Raw genomic sequence first — 22190 nt, forward strand, 5'->3', positions numbered from 1 at the left:
TTTTAAAATGAAATATTACATAAACATGAACAACTGTGAAAGCTTATGATGGAAATGAAGAGAAATTGACAAGGCCTAAGATAAAGTGTTGATTTTTAACCTAGCAGCTTGATATATAAAAAAGTGTGTGTTCTGTGAAAAAAAAAAAAAAAAGTAGGGGATGGCTGCATTTAAAATGAATTTGGGAGAAACAGTTTATATCAAGTTTGTTTTAATGCAGGACTCCCTGTGTTATGCCTACTGGCATCACCATTTCAACATATTCAAAACAGATTTTTTGATTCAGGACTAAATCCCTTTAACCAGTTTGGCCCCCCAGTCTAACCCATTTCAATAACAAGAATAAACCATTTGCTGATTTGAGCAAGCCAAAATCTGAAAGCCAACCTTGATTTTATATTTTTCCATGCTATCAAACTATCATTTTTACATTCAGAAAATATCACGAATTTATCCACTTCTGTTTCCATGGATGTGCCCATTAGCCAAGCTGCTGTCACCCCATCTAAATGATAGTATAGTTCCCTAACACATTAGAATAACCATCCTTGTCCCTATAAAATGCATTCAACACATAATTGCAAAATTTAGTGATAAAATATAAATTACGTCACATTACTTTCCTATTTTAAAATCCTCTCATTCTCATCCTCCTTGGTTACATGACCTACAGAATCCTATAAACAGTCCTATAAAAAAAAAAAAAAAAACTTTTTCATGATCCCCACAAAGACTAGCCTTCTCTTTGTTCTCAAACACAGTTTCAGGACTTCAGGACTTGGCACTTTTGTAGAGCTTTCCACCTATCTTCACATTGCTGTCTCCTTATAGTGATTTAGGACACAGCTCTAATACGGTCTCTTCCCAGAGGCCTGGCTGAGCATTTGCTATCACATTGCTCTCTTTTATCACATTGTCTTTGTGATGCCTCTAGCTGAAACTCCTGTTGATTCATTTTTTACGTGTTTATCGTCTGTCTACACCACAGCTCCTCCAAACATATATTTCATCAGAGCAGAGGTTGGTTAGTTTTTATCACTGGCGTTTCCAGATCCCAATAGGACAATGCCAGTCCCAGTGTAGATTTCCTGTCCATCTTTACTTATGAATACATTATTTGACTCCAAGGGGAGGTTTGGAATATTTACATTTTCCCAAATTATCAGAGAACTCTATTCTGACAGAATGCCAACAAGTTAATCAACCTACAATTGGAACACAGTTTTAGGAAAAAAGCTTTGAGGTATTTTTAAATTTGCAAGTTTGCAATGACCCTGGGAGGTATAACTATGCCAGAAGTCATGCCAGGGGCAGGCGGGGTAGAGAAAGTCATTGATTGTACTCAACCACATGAAAAGTAAACCTGGATGCAGGACTGATGGAGAAACAGCTTCATCACAACTATGCCTTTCCAGTTAAGCATCAGATGAAAAGATAAAAGCAGTGCCTTCTTTTTTTCTAATACCTACATGAATGATTATAATAATGAAATATCAGCTAGATCATAAGATAACCAGTTTTTATTTTTATTTAAAATATCTCACATTTATCTCTGAATTATAATGCACCTATCTTAACTGGAAATGCTTTAATGTTCAGAACTCTTAATTTCCACCTCTATGGAACCTCCTAGTTCTCTATCTTTTCCCATTCTATAATGTCACACCACATTTTCCTAAAAAGATCTTGGGACTGATGTCCCTAAAAATGAAAAAAAAATACTGAATTTTAAAAAATTCTAATGTATGAAACTGAAAAAATAAAGCAATATCCCATATTTGACACTAAAAGAAATTATTTTGTGTTCATATAATGTCTGTTTCTAATCTTTCTCAATTTTCCATTACCTGAACTAAAATGCTAAAGAAATATTGGATTTTTCCTCTTTTAAAAAATGTTTAATTATTTACTTTATCAAAGCATTTATAATAGAGCAGTTAATGTTCAAGGACAGGCATGTCTATATGTTAGTGTAAAATAAAACAGTCCAAAATGTCCACTTGATATATATTTAATTTAGTTGTTATTTCTTTTCTGCAACTGACTTTATAAAAAAGACTATCCCTCTCTGAAACACATGTTTTAATGGTATTTAGTGTTGAACCTTAAATGGTCCCTCAAATATCTAATATCAAATCACTCTTGAATTTTGGGCAAAACATAGAATATGAACACTGGACTAAAGGACTGAACAGCTAGAATTACAAATGCAGAAACTTAATTTTTTTTTAACATATGGTAAAATGCAAAGTCTTCTTTTAGGAAAAGCCTGATAACCAAAGGCTTCAAAAATAGATATTCTCATTCTTCCTAATTTCTTTTCAGCAAGGTCTTTTCTCATTCTTCATCGATAACCAAACCCTGCCAGATTATATTTTCTCTGATTTCCACACTTGACTTGCTCATCCCTGACTCCACATCTTCTTAGCTGGAAAAGATTTGTCCTCTCTTCTTTGCCAGTGAGTGTGTAACTATTACATTCATTGAAAAATAAAAACTAGAGGGGGCGGAGCAACATGGCGGCGAGGAGACGCTGCGAGTAAGATCTCCCATTAAAAAAAGTGAATAGGGAGGAAAAGCGGCAGGTCCCAGTGAGAACTGGGACACGGAAGATAAACGGGTGACTCCAGCAAACTACCCGAAGAAGAAAGTGGCCATAAAAGAGGACTAGAAGGGAGGGAAGCGCAGAACCCTGCTCCCCTCCCCCGCCCACAGAGGCGGCACTCTCTGACTGGCAGAGAGGGAGAAAAACAACAAACCAAAACAACCAACAAGAACAAACGACGCAGCAAGCGGGACTGTGAGTGGAAAGGAACTATTGCAGCCACCACACCCCGTGAACGGGAGCTGAGGCGAACCCTGCAGGATCCGCCGCGGCGGTGAGGGAACGGCTCCGGGCGCCATTAGAGAAGAACAAAGACCCCGGGAGACGCGCACACAGCCCGGGCTGCCGGTAAGCTGGCGCAGAAACGCGGCGCGCTCGGGGAGCTTGAAAAGCAAGTGCAGACCCGAATCGCGGCTGCCCAGGTCCCCGCGCCTGCGACCTAGGCTTGCGGGGAGACGACCTAGGCTTGCGGGGAGACGCGCGGAGGTCCTCACTGAGGTGAAGGTCCCTCCCTGAGTGAGCAGGAACCAGGCACCCGGGCACGGGAGCGGTGCAAAAGGCGCCATTCCTGCGCCACTGAACTGGGCTACAGCCCGCGTCCTGGAACTGAGGGCTTTGAACTGAGACCCGGGGCACGAAAATTCGGGGCGTGGGTTCTCCACGACGGTGGGGCACAAGGCAGACACAGCACCCCAAAGCTGTTGAGGTGTACCCTACCATTCCCGCTCTGTTCCCTGTCCCACGGGGTGGGGGGGACGAAAAACAGCCCCCCAAGGACAATAGGAGAGATCTCTGGCGCCACCCAGTGACCAGGAAAAAAACAGTCACTAACACCCCATAGAACAGGAAATTTATTAAGACTGCTTGAAAAGGGCAGAAGGCTTCTGCAGTGGCCAGCCGGGAAGTTATTCCACGCCAGGCCCCTTCCGACCAGCAGTCTGAGCCCACAGAGGGAGCAGGCACCCACGTCCGGGGCAGACCGGGGGCGCAGAAGAGTGTGCCTGAAACCGGAGGCGCAGGGACTGCATCCCGCTTCGCCATTTGAGAACAGGGACATTTCTTCAGTAAAAACTGCCTAAAACCAGCAGAAAGCTCCCCCAGAAGACAGAGATGGCTCCTGGAAGAGCCAGAGGGGAGCGGAGAAGTTCACCCAAGATGTCAGTCAGTCCGAGCAACACAGTGTCCCAACGCATACGACAAATTAGAAAACAGACAGTAGGGAGTAGAAGAACCACACGCAACCTAACAACTCCTCAGGAAAGAAGCACACCACAAAAAGAAAACCACTCCCCAGATTGCAACGACAGCAACTTGGAAGAACTTCTGAGCCTTCCAGAAAGAGAATTTAAAATTGCCATGATTAAAAAAGTGATAGATCAGAAGAAGGAAATTGAGTCCCTAAAGAGGGAAGTAAGAGAAATGCAGGAGATCAAAGAATTAATGGAGGAACTAAAGAACTCTGGGAAAAGCAATGAAAGCAGAATAGATGAAATGGAAGAACGAATAAGTAATCTTGAAGACACAGAAATAAAAAGAACCAAAACAGAAAAGGAAAGAGAAGTACGAAGGAAAAAGAATGAAGAAAGACTTCGGGAACTATCTGACTCCATGAGGAAAGGAAATATAAGAGTTATAGGAATTCCAGAAGGAGAGGAGAGAGATGTAGGAACAGAGAAAATATTCATGGATATAATTGAAGAGAACTTCCCAAATGAGAAGAAGGAGCTGAAAATTGATATACAAGAAGCAAGAAGAACACCAAACTTCCACGACGAAAGGAAAAACACAGCAAGACACATAATACACATAATAGTAAAGCTCCCAAGAATCCAGGACAAGGAAAAAATAATGAAGCTGACAAGAGGGAAGAAACAGATAACATTCAAAGGAAAACCAATCAGGCTGACATCAGACTTCTCCGAAGAAACACTACGGGCAAGGAGAGAGTGGAGGGACATAGTCAACAGACTCCAAGAAAACAGATGCCAACCAAGAATACTCTATCCCGCAAAGCTCTCTTTCCTCCATGAAGAAAGAATATGGACCTTCCCAGACAAAGAGAAACTCCGGAATTTCATTGCGACTAAACCCCCACTCCAAAAAATACTACAAGGAATCCTAAAGCCAGAACCTCAGAGGGACGAATAACAATGAAAGAAGACCAAAAAAAAAAAAAGTTATTAAAAGAATAAATAAATAAAATCAAAGGAAAGACAAACATAATGGCAAATACAGATGCTAACATATCAATATTAACTCTAAATGTAAATGGACTAAACTCTTCAATAAAAAGACACAGAGTTGCAGCCTGGATTAAGAAACAAAACCCAACCTTTTGCTGTCTCCAGGAAACACATTTAGCTACAAAAGATAAAAATAGGCTCAAAGTCAAAGGATGGAAAACAATCCTACAAGCAAATGGGCCAAAAAAGAAAGCAGGAACAGCTATACTTATATCAGATAAAACAGATTTCAAACTCAAAAAGATAAAAAGAGACCCCAATGGTCACTACATTATGATTAAGGGAACAATACTTCAAGAAGAAATAACACTCATTAACATATACTCACCAAACGAAAGAGCACCAAAATATATCAGACAACTGTTGTCCTCTCTGAAAACAGACATCAGAGAAAACACATATGTAGTGGGAGACTTCAACACACCACTATCAACAATGGATAGATCAACAAGACAAAAAATAAGTAAAGAAACTAAAGCTCTAAATAAGGACCTAGAGCATTTGGGCTTAACAGACATCTATAGAACACTAAACCCAAAAAAAACGGAGTACACATTTTTCTCAAGCGCACATGGATCATTCTCCAGGATCGATCACATACTGGGGCACAAGACAAACATCAACAGATACACCAAGATTGAAATCATACCAACCATCTTTTCTGACCACGAAGGCATCAAACTAGAAATAAATCATAAAAAGAAGGCAAGGAACTATCCTACCTCATGGAGATTAAAAGCCACACTACTGGAAGACCACTGGACTAACGAGGAGATCAAAGAAGAAATTAAAAAATTCTTTGAATTGAATGACAAGGAGGACACCAATATCCTAAATGTATGGGATGCAGCAAAAGCAGTAATAAGAGGAAAATATATAGCAATAGAAGCTCACATCAAAAAACAAGAAAGAACTCAAAGAAACAACCTAATCTCGAAGCTCAAAGATCTAGAAAAAGAACAACAAAAAAACCCCAGAACCAGTAGAAGAAAAGAAATAATAAAAACCAAAGCAGAAATAAATGAAATTGAAACTAAAAAAACAATCCAAAAGATCAATGAAACCAAGAGCTGGTTCTTTGAAAAAATAAATAAAATAGACAAACCCCTAGCCAGGCTCACAAAGGAAAAAAGGGAGAAAGCACAAATACACAGAATCATAAATGAAAGAGGAGAAATCACAACGGACACAGCAGAAATCAAAAGAATAATCAGTAACTACTATGAACAGTTATATGGAAACAAGTTCAACAATCTAGAGGAGATGGACAAATTCCTACAACTCTACAATCACCCAAAGCTAGATAAAGAAGAAATAGAACACCTAAACAGACCAATTACAAGCAGCGAAATTGAAATGGTAATCAAAAACCTCCCCAAAAACAAAAGCCCAGGACCTGATGGATTTACAAATGAATTCTACCAAACATTCAGAGACGAATTAGTGCCTATCCTTCACAAACTCTTCCAAAAAATTGAGAAGGAAGGGACAATACCAAACACGTTCTATGAAGCCAATATTACACTAATACCAAAACCGAATAAGGACAACACAAAAAAGGAAAACTATAGGCCAATCTCCCTAATGAACACTGATGCAAAAATCCTCAGTAAAATTTTAGCTATCAGAATCCAACAATGTATCCATAAGATAATTCACCACGACCAAGTTGGATTCATTCCAGGGGCACAAGGATGGTTTAACATCCGAAAATCAATCAACGTTATCCAACACATCAACAAAAAGAAATATAAAAACCATATGATAATATCAATAGATGCTGAGAAAGCTTTCGACAAAGTGCAACACCCATTCATGATAAAAGCCCTTGAAATTCTTGGGATACAAGGAACATACCTCAACATCATAAAGGCCATCTATGACAAGCCAACAGCCAGTATCATTCTCAATGGTGAAAAGCTGAAAGCAATTCCATTAAGATCTGGAACAAGACAAGGATGTCCACTCTCACCACTGCTTTTCAATATAATACTGGAAGTCCTAGCCAGAGCAATAAGACAAGAGAAAGACATCCAAGGAATCCAAATAGGAAAAGAAGAAGTCAAACTATCACTATTTGCAGATGATATGATAATATACATAGAGAACCCCAAAATCTCCACAGAAAAACTAATTCAACTCATCAATCAATTCAGTAAAGTGGCAGGATACAAAATCAACACGCAAAAGTCAGTAGCCTTCCTATACACAAACAATAAATCTGAAGAAGAAGAAATCAAAAAAACCACCCCTTTTATTATCGAAACAAAAAAAATCAAATATTTGGGAATAAATCTAACAAAAGAGGTAAAGGACCTATACAAAGAAAACTATAAAACACTGTTAAAAGAAATAGAAGAAGACACAAAGAAATGGAAAGACATCCCCTGCTCATGGATTGGAAGAATAAACATTATTAAAATGGCCATCCTACCAAAAGCAATATACAGATTCAATGCTATTCCAATCAAAATCTCAATGGCATTCTTCAAAGAAATAGAACAATTATTGATGAAATTCATATGGAATCACCAAAAACCCCGAATAGCCAAAGCTCTACTGAAAAAAAAAGAAGGAAATGGAGGCATCACACTCCCAGACTTCAAACTCTACTACAAAGCCATAATCATCAAAACTGCATGGTATTGGAACAAGAACAGACATACAGACCAATGGAATCGAATAGAAAATCCAGAAATAAACCCACAGACTTATGGTCAACTAATCTTTGACAAAGGAGCAAAGACTATGCATTGGAGCAAAGAAAGTTTGTTCAATAAATGGTGCTGGGAAAACTGGGTCGCTACATGCAAAAGAATGAAGCTTGACCACTACCTCACACCATACACAAAAATCAACTCAAAATAGATTAAAGAACTAGACATAAGACCTGAAACCATAAAATACATAGAAGGAAATATAGGCGAAACACTACGGGATTTGCACATCAAAGACATCTTTACGGACACATCACCCAAAGCAGTGATAGTGAAGAGAAAGATAAACAGCTGGGACTACATCAAATTAAAGAGCTTCTGCACAGCAAAAGAGACAATAACAAAACAAAGAGAAACCCCACCAACTGGGAGAACATTTTTGCACCCAACACTAATGATAAAGGACTGATCACAAAAATCTGCAAAGAGCTGATGAGACTCAGCAACAACAAAGAAAATAATCCAGTCAAAAAATGGGCAGAAGAGCTAAAAAGAAACTTCTCTGAAGAGGAAATGCAAATGGCCAACAGACATATGAAAAATGTTCAACATCACTTGTAATCAGGGAAATGCAAATCAAAACTACCATGAGATACCATCTCACACCAGTGAGAATGGCACATATTAAAAAAACTAGCAACAACAAATGTTGGCGAGGATGTGGAGAAAAAGGAACTCTTGTGCACTGTTGGTGGGAGTGCAAACTGGTCCAACCACTATGGAGAGCTGTGTGGAGATTTCTGGACCTACTAAACATAGAGCTTCCATATGATCCAGCAATTCCACTCCTAGGTATTTACCCAAAGGACACAGAAACATCAATTCCAAAGAGCACCTGCACTCCTATGTTTATAGCAGCACTGTTTACAATAGCTAAGCTTTGGAAACAGCCCAAATGCCCAAAAATAGATGACTGGATCAAGAAGATGTGGTACATATATACCATGGAATATTACTCAGCATTCAAAAAAGATAAACACATGCAATTTGCAGCAACATGGATGGCACTGGAAGGGATCATGCTCAGCGAAATAAGCCAAAAAGAAAAAGAAAAATACCGGATGGTCTCACTCATAGCAGGAATCTAGAAAACTTAAATAAGGGACCAGGAAAATGAATATAAGAAAGTGAAAATCAAAATCAACAAAAAACTATGAACCAGAGACACTTTTTGGGGGTGGGGGGGGGAGGGGAAGGATTGGGGTCAGAATGGGGCGTTTGCAATTGTATGGGGGAATATAAAAATAAAATTTAATATTAAAAAAAAAAAAAAGAAAAATAAAAACTAAAACAAAACTCGCAAACCAGACTTCCATTCCTCAAACTAGAATTCTTAAGACATCATGTCATATTCCTTTATTCTAGTCATTCAGCACCAGCCTGGATTGGCATCACCTAATTCATTTTTGCTTATGGATTGCTTTCTGAATGTTCTCAATAGTTTGAAGACTAACACATTCTTTTGCCAAATAGATGGTAAAGTGGAGCCACGAATCTTACTTTTTTAAACTTCTCAGAATGCTTAGCATAGTGAAGGTTCATAGAACAAGCTCAGTAAGTGTTATTTATACATGCAAAAATCTGAAATGAAAGAATTGCTCACCTTTATAGCTAAAACAAAGAGGAAATGGATGATTTATAACATCCTATTAATTCATAATAATTTTCTTCTTTGGCAAATGGACTACATAGCCAATAAGATTGCTTCAGCTACATTTAATAAAGTTAGATGCTAAAATTATATGAATGGGATGATTAAATTGGCATTTTGTGGTTTTTAATTTCTTAAAGGGTTTACTAAGTACAGCTAGATACCTATTAAACAACTTTATTTTTAATATCTGCCTACCAGGCCTGAAATTAGGTTGAAAGTACTTACTCATATTCTGTCAGCCTTTCTCATTTGTTTAGTTGGGTTTCACAGCAATGTTAGCTTAGTCTGGAACTTTGGATTTATGGCTAATTCTCTTTCACCTGTAATGAAATTGGCTATGAACCATGGAATGATATTGGGAAAAGTAGAGAGTCATATACTAGTGCATTTATAACACTTATATATTAGTTTATGCATTCTAAATTTTGATTGATTCCTTTGCTCACTTTTATTTTGTGGCCTGTGGGATTATGCCTTTGTGAATATTGTCTCTTTAGTCTGAATTTATCCCAGCCTCCTTTTACTAGTCTGACATAATTACCCACCCCACAAGTAGATGTGTAATTTCTCCTCTGAAAACTTTATGTGACATAATAAGATGTTCCTGCTTTTAACATTTTATTTACCTTTCTGGTCTACATAATGTAATTTTTTAAGTTACAAGATTTATGAGGTTGAAATTCATATTCTTTTATTTCTGTCTCACACAAGACCTATTATAGTGATTTATATAAATATCGATAAATTCTCAGATATCATTTGGGTAAATAAATAGAAGGATCTCACTTTGAATCACCAAAAGTCAAGTTCAGTATCTATATTAATCAGCAGAAACCAAAACCAACTGGGGAGTCATCTTAATCCCTTCTCCATTTCAGCTCCTGGACTAGTCCTTCAGAAGATCTTATCAATGTCCCTCCCAAGTAGCTCTCTAATCTTCCCAGGACACTGCCTCAACATGCTTTATTTATCCTGCTAGTTTAAAGCTCAAACACTTCCTGCTTCCCCCATAATTCTGTCTCTATCCTACAGTGGATCTGGTCATAGGATCTCTTTTAAAATCCTTCAATGGGGGCTTCCGCAGTGGTGCAGTGGGCTGAGCACAGCTCTGTGAAGCTGTCTTCAGCCTCTGTGGCTCTCGTTGGATTCCTGCCCTACCAGGGAGATTCCCACATGGCACAGCAGACCTCCCCTGTCTCTGCCGCTGCTCCCCTCAGCAGTGTATTTTGGTTCTTCTGCCTATTCTGCTCCCTGCTCTGTTGCTGGTGGACTCTCTCACCCTCCTGCGCAACTAGCCTGTACCTCAGTACTTGTATAAATAAATGAATATTTAAAGTAAAATAAAATAAAATCCTTCAATGTTTTTTTAATGGATTGAGAATAATTGCCAATATCTGTAGACAGTGGACAGAAAACCTATAAAATCTGACCTCTGCCTTTTTGCCAACCTCCTCTGAGATAGCTTTTCACCTGGCTCAGTGAATTCCATTCACAATAGCCTCCATTCAGTTCCTGGAAGTGCCCACGTTTCTTCTGCTAAGGGCCTTTGCATATCTTATGTAACATACCATTACTGTACTTCCTCATCATCCTTCAAGACTTGTCAGAAACCGCACTTTGCAAGGAATACTCACCTGGCCCCCCAAACTGTTAACTCTGAGTATCTTTTAATTTTTCTTTGCGACACTGCTATGAAATTAATTTATTTAGCATGTAATTATTTCATTCTATGGGGTCTCTCTCTGAAATATGAACTCTGTGAGGTATTGACCAGTTTTATTTTGGTTACTTCTTCCTGTGCTCATCTCCTAGCACATGGTCTTGAACTTTTGAGTGATTAGTAAAGATAATGTATAAAAAGGTGAACTTTAAAAGACATACTAGGTACATATAAGGGTATAGAAGTGAGAGAATATGGTAATAGTTTGTGAGGTAGTATAATCTAATACCACTGAGAACTTGCACTGTATTCATTTAGAGACCATTGGTTGGAACTCATCTTCAAGGTTAGTTTTACCTTGGGCTGTCTGTAAGCCTCTGTCATGGGAAGATCTCTTTATACTGTCTCTTTCTTCTTTGGCAGTTGATGGACAGTGGCAGGAGTGGAGTTCATGGAGCCAGTGTTCAGTGACATGCTCAAATGGGACCCAGCAGAGAAGCCGGCAGTGCACGGCAGCTGCCCACGGGGGCTCTGAGTGCAGAGGGCCATGGGCAGAAAGCAGAGAGTGCTACAACCCAGAGTGCACAGGTAAGTCCCAGTTATTACACTTAAAGAAAGTCTGCCATTTCAGGGGCCTCCCTGGTGATTCATGGGTTAAGACGCAGCACTATGAAGCTATCTGCAGCCACTGCAGCATGAGTTTGATTCCCAGCCAGGGAGGTGACCCACATGACACAGCAGACCTCTCCTGACTTGCCTGCTGCTCCCCTCAGCAATATATTTCAGTCAGTTTGCCTGTTCTGTTCCACACTCTGTCTCTGGTGAATCCTCTCAATCCCCACCTCTGGCCTGTACCCCAGTTTTTGTATGCATAAATAAATAAATCTTTTTAAAAAAACAAGAAAGCCTGCCATTTCAAAATATGACAGTCCAATGCCAGATGATCATGGAGTAACCAGTAAGTAATTTTTTACTTCTAGTATATGAAGCTGATGGTGCCACAGCTCTTCCACTGTATGTCCCATTTATAAAGCAACAACATTCAGGAGATTCTTCAATATTGTTTTAAGTTGTTGAACTTTAGCACAGAACCTGTATTTTTATGAGTAAGGTTCAATGTCCATTTGAAGAGTCAGACAAACTTAAATAAATCTGTTAATCACAATGTTCTATATTTGACCAGCAAGTCAAATATTTGAATAAACTTTACTTATGGCAGTAGAATAATAAAAATGGAAGGGATAATAACGTTCCTTAGTTTTTAAAATTTCGAAAGTGACGTGCAGTAGAATATTGCCACTGACCATGACGTATTTCTTTCAGCCAATGGTCAGTGGAACCAGTGGGGCCATTGGAGTGGGTGTTCCAAGTCCTGTGATGGTGGCTGGGAAAGGCGAATGAGGACTTGTCAGGGAGCAGCAGTCACAGGGCAGCAATGTGAAGGAACAGGCGAGGAAGTGAGACGCTGCAGTGAGCAGCGATGTCCAGGTGAGAATGAACTGAGGCTAACAAAATGGAAATACTTTGTAACCTGAAAAAAAAAATTAAAAATATGGTCATTGGTTAAGGGAAGTACTTTCTTAAAGGATTGCTAATGACAAGTGGCTATTTATTTCTATGATGTAGAGTTTCTTTATGTATCATACACTATTTCTGCTATAGGATTTTAAAATTATTTGCTGCAAAATGACATAGAAAGGTATAATAATACACAGGTTGCCATAATGGATGGTAATAAGGTGAGCTATGGTTAAATTAGTGAGATATATTTTCTTTTTACTTTTTTCATGAGATATTTGCTGGCTAAGAACACACATCAAGTTGCCCTAGATAATTTATAGATCCATAAATACATAAAATATAGAAATATAAAAACATAAGTGCTAACTAGCTAAGTAAGAAGATAAAGAAATGATGTTGTAATCCCAGAAACATAAATTCTATTGTTAATCTTCTTCATGTATGAGTGGACTATGCCTGTTTACTTGTCCTTGCCTCATTTTTTACTGTAAATGAAAATTCCTATGAGGAACACATTTTAAAATGAAAGCATAAAATCTTAATTAGTACTGAGAGAATCAAAGTGCTGCTACAATTCAAGGATTTTTCATATAAGCATATGACAAAAATTAAAGGCCAAATATTGTCCAGAAATATATGTTTATAGATCATATGTTTTAAGAGATCATTTAGAATAGACTCCTTCCTAATTGCATGTGCATTCCTTAAAATATTATTGACACTGAGGGCTCAAGGGTAAGTGAAATTTGGAATTTTAGAGTGATGGCATTGGCAGAATCACTATAACTTGTTAGAAGAGGTGATTGGATAGAACATTTATATTTCACAGCTGGATATAGCAGAATGAGTTGAATTTAGAGAATTTGAAGATACAGAGTCCTGTCAGTGCTAGTAACTGTGAGCAAGCTCGCTAACCCCTTTGACCTTCTGATACCTAGTGGGTAAAGAAAGTACAGCTGTTTGGAGGACCTTGGAGGTTACTTTTCAGTTCAGAAGCTGTGGAATTTTGTCTCTAACATAACTACATCAATTTGGAAAAACTGAGGAATATTACGAGCAATCTAGGGGTCAAAACTTTGTATTACTTCACATTAGAATTCTGAAGACTTCTCACAGTTCAATACTAAGAAGACCAACAGAATCTGGACTCCAAGAGTAACAGTGTATCAATAGGGACTTTTTAGATCTTGAAAAAGATGGAAAATTAGTCTTGCTAATTCTTAAAGCGCTATGCATTTACAAGGATAAGAAATTGTGGCAGCTATGCTCACCACTATACCACCAGCGCCAGATTAGTACTTCGACTACTCCTGTTCTGCATAAGAATTAAGATGCATTAAATAAAAGTTATGCCCAAGGAGAAATTTCATTTGAAAAGTGGGCATGATTAAATAAGGCTTTATTAATATTTGAAGTTATCTAAACCCATCTGAACATAACTAGGGTTCTTAACTGGTCTTTTAAAACTGCCTTTCTTCTGCACACATAGAGGTAAGCTGGTATGGTTGTGATCAGATTTACCAAGATTGCCACCTGCTGTTTGGAAAACATTTTACATATCTATTTACAGGGAAGATATTATACCTAATTTGCCAGGTTTGTTTGCTAGTTTTCATGACTTAAAGCAGGTGGAAAAATTACATAAAACTTTATATTATGCTCTATGTTTCTGTATTAATCCTTACATTTTCATTTTACTGTTTTCCATAATTTAATTTAGAAAGAAACGTAAATCATTTCCAAATTTATAAATAACAGTTTTGAGTTAAAATGAGTTCTCAAATCAGCTAAATAATTTACAAATTAGTGCTTATACAGACAAAAATAAATACATGTACCAAGCTTCTGATTATATCCTAATCTGGAACCTTCATGCAAATTGCATTGTCCATCAAAAATTGTATAACTAGTAATTTCAAATCTGCTGCTGCCTTTACTGATTATAGAATGTTTTTATCAAAACATTCATAAAATGGATTTCTTTTATATTTAGCCTTCCCCAAATTATTTTATCATCAGAGGAAGATTTACAAATCACTTAGTTGTCTATAGTGAATTTGATTTCTATATTTGCATTCCAGCACTACTCAGCTGGCTCTCTGTGGCCAGTATATACTGCTTTCATGATTAGGACCTTTGCATTGCTAACTGCAGGCATTATATTGCCCCCAATTTATATAATGACATGTAAAATTGAGAAATTTTTTAAATAATATTGAGCTACTAAGGTATTTTTCTCCTTTATTAAAACAAAGTCTTAAAATATATTTCTTTTAAACAATGTGCATATTTTTAGTACTATTCATTCATAATCTTTCTTCAGGTTGCTGGAAATCACTAGTATTTATTTTTATACTTCACTTAATTTGGAAGCAAAACAAATTAATCAAGTTTGCCAAGAGAGACCCTCTGTTGTCAGGAAGGAGAAATATAATACAACATCTTTGTCTAGATAATTAATGAAAATAATGATTAATCATCTGGATTTAATCAAAAGTTGTTATGATGTTTACTAAAAAGGGAAAATAAAATATATTTTCACATCAAGATTAGGGCATTTCTTGACTGATAAATAGATAAAAGTATTAAGCAGAACATCAATGGCCTAAAATGAGATATTGTTCTTATCTTTATAATAAAAGAAAATTACAGGGATGAAAAAAAATGTTATTTTTAAAAACATACTGCTAGTTGAGGAGTAAGTGGCTGCAGGGGAGATAATTGAATGCCCAATTTTTAAACTGGTCAAACCCATGAAATAATGATTTTATTGTTCTGCCCCAGGCATTGAGGGCTAAATCCTAGAAAGGTAATTGTTCCTCTGATTTTCTATTACCACAATGTGAAAATATATTATTGTGGTTTATTTTGTTTGGCAGTATTTCTCTGATTAATATCATTCAGAAAGCAAATGTTAAAGGTGGTGCTTTGGCCTAAATTAATTTCCAGTTTCCTGGGGTACCTCCTTGCTCTATTTTCAGGGGAATGCATTGCTACTTCCATAGCTCCGTTCCAAGGATCCATTACTTTTTAGTTAAGCTAATACATTGTAACCTACCATTCAAAGGTAGATGTTACACTTAATTTACACACAAAATGTTCTTCTTGGAGTAAGAACTGCTTTTATCAGAAAATGGCAAATGAAGCCTGCAGGTTGAACCCGGTGAGAAAAACTGAGTGTGAGGGAACCCTATTACACATGTACTGTACACACATGTACTATAATAGACCAGAGATGTAGCAATACGGTGATATATCATTCTATAAGTATTATTACTAAAGGAGATTGGCAGCAATGTTTATAATCCCAAACTTGGCTTGGGCATTATCATCCATTTGTATTATAATTTGTTGTTCTGTATTGTTTGTGAAATGCCTTGGGGTATGACTGTTCTTTCTCTCTAAAGAACAGGACTCTGTCTTTCCTGGAGACCAGAAGAGAGTTTTATTTGGTTTCTGAGTAATTTTTTTTTTTTTTTAATTTAGCATTAGTAGGAAGAAAGAGTCATGAAGCTGGCTTACCTTTCATTCTTATATTCTTTGAGTACCTCTCATCTTCCAGAGCTGTGCTTCTGAGCAGATGTCATCATCACCTAGAAAGCTTATTAAAACACAGGTTCATGTGCCAACTCCCCAGGAATTCTGACTCAGTAGGTCTATTACAGGCCTGAGAATTTGCATTTTATAACTAGCCTCCAGGTGTTATAGATGGTGTTAAAGATTATCCTCTGAGCCAACTGTGAAAATAAATAGCTAGGTAACTATCATCCTACATTGGTGAAGGTTGAGCTATTACCTCAATAGGATAGCCAAATTTTATTCTATTCACACTTCTTCATAAATCACGAGCGATTGTTCCTGGATCAGTTAATAATGAAAATTTAGACAATCCATTTCAGATTTTCCTAGCCAAGTGATTTTTAAATAAAAAAAATTAAAGAAAAATAGAGCTACAACTAGTTGTTAGGGACGCAGAAAATTTAGACATCACACAATTCACATTTCTTCAGTCCCCTTTTTTCCTGTTCCATGGAGAGCAGGAGAAGCAATTTGGACATCACTGAATGTGCTTGATAGAAAGCTATGCACTGCCAGGACACTGATCTCCATAGAAACTCCATCCCCAGCAATTCCTCCTGAGAAGGACTACATTTTGTTTCAGGCAGAGTGAGGGGCACCCTTGGGACCCCCCAAACCCACCTGCTCTTTGTGTTCTTTTTCATCAGCCATATAAAGACAAAATAAACTCTAGTGTATAAGACCTTCAAAAGAAAAGCACTTTAATACAATTAGTGTGCAATAGAGAGAAGAGAAAGAATAAATATACAGTTGTTTCCAATTACACACCAAAAGTTATCCATCCCCTCACTGGGAGATGCCCAGCAAAACTGGTTTGGCCCAAACCAGGACTGCTGAGACCCAAAAACTTTTCCTAATTCTAAGGTATCTACTGGTGGGGACCCATAGGAGAGGGACAGAGGGGCCAGACAACTCTGGAAGGATAAGAGCAAAATGAAAACCCATGTTAAGGTAAAGGCTGCCATTGTTAACCTGCCCACGGGTCTCTCACCCACATCTCTATCTCTTTCAAGTGTTTCCTTCCATGTCCCTGAAGTCCCTGGTGTAAGTCCAAGGCTGAGAAGTAAGGGCTGCTTTTTCATGTCTCTCTGCTCCATGTGCCTCCTCCAAGTCTTCCCTTAGTCTTCCCTCATTATGTTGTAGCTTCTCCTTCCACTCAGCTCCACTCTTCTTTGGGTGGGTCAGGGAACCTGGAACCTCCCCTTTCTGTGGCTATCAAACTGTTAGGGTTTCGCTTCTTCTAATCCACCCAGGCTATTGGATACTGAACACACACACAGCTTTATAGCATTCTGGCTGGGGGGTGCCAGGAAGGAGGAGGTGTTCTTAGCTCACATTTCATATTGATTTGTTTCCTCCTCAGGTCCCAGGTGGAGAATGGTAATTAATTACTATGAATACAAATATTTTATCTTTTTTCAAAAATTAAGTTTAACTAATTTAATGTTAAACTTCTAAATTGTTGTGGACCACTCCATTCTAAGACTAAATGCAATTTATAATGGAAACTTGAGTTATCAGTGTAAAATTCACATTTCCTTTCTAAAGAGAAAATAAGTATACTACTATATTGAAGTGTTTACATCCAATTTGACACTTGCTTTACCTGTCTCATTCTAAAACCATGTAGGTTAATCACTGGTAATACTTTTGAAAAACTTCTTTTCCATTAGAATGTCCATTATTTTCTGCAATCAGATGTTATATGTCCACCCTATAGGGAATTATCTTATTACCTGTTCTGTTCTTCAAAAGGTTAAGGCAAATGTTTTCATGAAATGTTTTTGGGCACAAGGAATAATGTCACACCACAGTGTTCACACCAGGTGTTCACCTAAAACCAACCACTGAGATCAGTGTTAACAGTAGGTGGCACTAGGTATTGACTTCTTTCAACTTGAAAGTTCTTTTTGTTCTTGCCAAGTCACCTCAGCTACCTTCTAAAAAAGCAAGGAAATAAATTAGAACTTGAAGACACCAATGATGAAAAATCCCCATAGGTGAGAGAGATTACTTGTTGTTTAGTAAATATCTAAGAAAACTTCAGATATTCCCCAAAAGCATGAGTTTCATTACCTACTCCAATCTGTAGTTCACAACAAATAAGCTAAATTTTATAGGCAGAATTGAGGAAGAAACACAGAGGCCTAAAATAATAAATGTGTTTACCAGATAAGTACAGTATGTCTGCTATTTAAAACTGTTGCTGTGGAGAAAATTATTATTGTAATTTGTCTGATCAGATTGCTCATCAGATGAGACATTCAAAAAACTCTCATAGTTTCTGCATAGCAGAAACTTAAAAAGCAATTTGTTGCAATCTTATATTACCCCACTCTGTCCAATTCAGAAATATTTGGCAACATGCTGATCATTCTCAAATTGTAATCAAATTTCAGCAGTGCATTTTACTATTTTTAATTTATTTTGTATAGATTGCCAAGTGATCACTATAATAAGTTCAGTTAACATTCATCACCATACATAGTTACATTTTTTTTTTCTTGTGATGGAACTTTTAACATTTACTTTCTTGGCAATTTTCAAATCTGCAATACAGAGTTTTTGACAATAGTACATGACATCTCTATGACTTATTTACTTTGTAACTGGAAGTATGTACTGTTGAACTTTCTCTCCTCATTTTTCTGCCTCTCCCTCTGCTTCACCCCTGACTCTGGCAACCACCAATCTGTTCTTTGTATCTATGAACTCCATTTTGTCTGCTTTCTATGGTTTTAAATTCCACATATAATATTTGTCATTCTGGTTCTAAAAAAAAAAAATGGTAGAATTGTTCTTATGGTAAAAATAAACTGTTTTAGAAGATACTTAATAATTTAAAAACAAAATTGAATTTAATGCAATTAGTAAAACTGCTTTTTGGGGTTCAGTGTTTACCCAAAAACTGAACCAGAATGTTAGCCCTTTATGTTTCTCATCCCCACTTATTACCCTTCTTTGTATATCCTGACATAAGAATAAACCTAAATTCTGGCCCTGGCACTCTTTGCTTACTATATCCCTCTCCTACTGTCTCATCTGTGAGGAACACCCACAAATATTCATCTTTATGCCTAAACACTGGCCAGTACTACAGAGACTTCTGAAATTGGAATATCCACTCAGACTATTTGTGACAAGGGGAGTTTTTCTCTGACCACTAAATCCTACTGTCATCTGAAGTAATTTCTCATTCTTGTTAATCTCTCTTTCCTAGCAATGGATTCTACCTCCATCAAATGTTTCCTCCATAGCCCTGCTTTTTCTTTCCCAGCCACTTCCACTTGTATATAGGGAAGTGGCACAAAGAAACCGAGATGTGGAGTCAAACAGTGCTTGGCTCTGGAACTCTGTGCCCTCATGTATGAAATGGGGAAAATGACATGCACCTCGGGGGATTGCTTCAAGAATGAAATAATATGCATGGTAGCTACTTAAGATTTTTTAAATTTATTTTTTGAATTTTTATTTTATTTTATGTAATTCTTACATCATTTTTTTCATTTTGCACAATGTATGCATTTTCATTTTGGTTATATTCTCCATACAATTCTCACCCCCTTATTTTTACCATAATCCCTCCTCCCTGCCCCATAGTGTGTGCAATCAAAAAAGATAAACTCATGCAATTTGCAGCAACATAGATGGAGCTGGAAGGGATCATGCTCAGTGAAATAAGCCAGAAAGAAAAAGAAAAATACCGGATGGTCTCACTCATAGCAGGAATTTAGAAAACCTAAATAAGGGACCAGGAAAAAGATTGATTATAGTAAAGAAAACAAAATCAAAATCAACAAGCTCCTTAAGATTTTAAATAGAAGCTTTGGTTCTCTTTGTTATCCATATTAGTAGAGCAACTGCCTTCTCTAATTCTCTAATCCCATTCACACTCATGTATATGATAATTCTCCCTTGGTCATGTGACTCATTTGCTCAAAAAAAAACCCAAAAAACAAAACTCTTGTGGCTTTTTGTTACTTTCATACTGAGATTCCTGGGATTCTGTATAATATCCCCACTGATCAGTTCATTAACTTTCCCAAGGTTATCACCCTCTACTCATTTATACCTATATGAAACACTTAAACAGATCCAGTCTCTGGTTCCTGGATATGGAAGCACATTATTCTCTTCTTATTTTCTGGCATGTACCATTGTCTACCTGAACTTCCAGTTCCCTGCCCCCGTCTAATTCCACCTGCTGAAATGGGAGTATCTTGCTAGCCTAATCCATTAAAAACTGTCTCCTTCTTTAATCATTTGTCTTCATTCCACAATGCCATGAGTGTGCCTTATATTTTGAATCACGATGAACTATTGTGGTTTCCTTGTATATATTGTGCATGCATGCATGCATGCATACATACATACATACATACATCTCTTGCTAGAATTCCTATTCACAACAGAAGAACTGTCTATTTTCAGCCTTTCAGATCCCTAGTTGAAGTTAGCAGGTCACTAGGTATATGTGCTTTTGAATATTTTTATTTCATACAATGAACACTATTACTACCTAGTGAAAACGTTTGTACAACAGCATGTGAATCAAAGTTTTTAAATAGATATGATAGTAATACCTTGCTATAATTTTCTTTACTCTTTCAAAATATTGTTAGTTAATAAAATTTGATTGAACATTTTTAGCTCATATACTGTTTCTTTTGTGATTAGAACTTGTAGCATAATTCTTTCCTTTAGCAGTAATTGAGATGTTAGAAGTAAGAAGGTTCTATAGCAAGTTGCACAATTTCCTTAAATCTTATTTATTTAGAATAAAACTTCTCAAAACTGTCCTATAACCATCATTCAGGGCAGGGTTGGTCCCAGGTATGCCCAAATAGTGACTTCTAAATCCTTAGGGCAGCTGGCAATACAGAAGGTTGTGGCCAGACTTAATAACCCGTGGCCTTGCCCACTACCCCAGTGTGCTCCCAAATGTCATTTTCTACGTGTACCATGTCCTGGAGAAGACTAAGAATCACTGTTATCCTCAATAGTTCTTGAACATACTTCAAAAAGGAATGTAGAAACAATTTTTTCAGCAAAAACCTTGGTTTATCACAATCTAAAACTGTCTCATTAAAAGTTGCTTAGAGTTTTCCCTTACCACTAAAATTATCTTTTTTCTTATTAACCTTCTAACCGGTTGGAACTAGAGTTTCCTTATTTACCAAGTTGAAATATAAAATTAAAAAATTAATAATAGTTCTGAATTTTCTTGGGTTTGTAGGTATGTGTGAAACACTGGGCTAGAACAAGGCCTTGAAGTATGCAATGCACATTGTTTGCTAATGAATTTAAGTTTGTAGTTTGCTGACCTTCAAATTTAAAAATAAATTTTTGCAAAATTGCTCACTACCAGTTTACCTGTGCAATGAGTGTTTAGAGACTGTGGCAATCTCTGAGAAGGCACTGAGAGTTTGATGGACTCAGGTCCCTCACCTCCTAGTGGAACGAATCCTCTACCTTGGTTTTCTTGGGTTTAAAGTGAAGTCAATAATTGCCACCACTTCAGAAGATTATTATGAGAGTCAGTCGCATTAAAATATCCACTGCACTTAGAAGAGTGCCTGATTCAGTGATATGTGAATATTGTTAATATAATTGTATGTTATATTAGCTGGAGGCTGATAAAAACCATTTTCTCTACAAGGAATGCCCATTTGATAAATAGTCTTCTTTTTCCCTCAGACCTTGAAGCAGCATAAATTCCTCACAGGAGAAGGTTCCACCCCTGAAATTAGAGCTGTAAGCTGTGTGAGCCTGGACTGGGTCTATCTCATTTATCTCTGCATCCCCTAGCAAAGGGAATTCCTGAAACATAAGAATTAATGAATTGCAGCAAGTGAATCTGAAATGTGGGGTCATAGATAGTGCATGTTTTTTCTTGTTCTTTTTTTTTTTTTCCACATGCCAGCTCTAGAGTTTAGAATCAATTTCTCTTTAATGCTGAAATTCTAGCATAAGGGGTGAAAACTAATTTTCCACATCAAATTGATTTAAGCCCTGTGTAATTTTTGCTATTTTTAAGAGACAGAAAATCAGTTTGAATAGACAGATTAACAGCTAATCACTAGGTAATTGCGACCTTGTTTTAAGGGAGCATGCTAACTACATACTTGTGACTTCAAGTACAGTTGGATCTTACAAATGGGTTTTTATATCTTCACACTAGTGATAGCAAACAGTGAGATCTCTCAGCTGA

General features: G+C 37.2%; 1 protein-coding gene across 4 annotated transcripts in view; it reads left to right on the plus strand.

Moving 5' to 3' along the window:
- Positions 1-22190, plus strand: part of ADGRB3 (adhesion G protein-coupled receptor B3) — a 685437-nt gene that overhangs the window by 278289 nt on the left and 384958 nt on the right. For 3 of the 4 annotated variants that reach the window (XM_054698910.1, XM_054698909.1, XM_054698911.1), the window contains 2 exons: positions 11303-11467; positions 12203-12367. In XM_054698910.1, the coding sequence (XP_054554885.1) occupies positions 11303-11467; positions 12203-12367 (330 nt within the window). Of the gene's footprint in view, positions 1-2926; positions 2954-11302; positions 11468-12202; positions 12368-22190 lie in introns of those variants that run through there. The other variant, XM_037519927.2, reaches the window with a different exon arrangement.

This window comes from Talpa occidentalis, unplaced genomic scaffold, assembly GCF_014898055.3.
Source record: "Talpa occidentalis isolate TD23 unplaced genomic scaffold, MPIMG_talOcc4v2.1 talOcc4.2, whole genome shotgun sequence".
Lineage (NCBI taxonomy): Eukaryota > Metazoa > Chordata > Mammalia > Eulipotyphla > Talpidae > Talpa > Talpa occidentalis.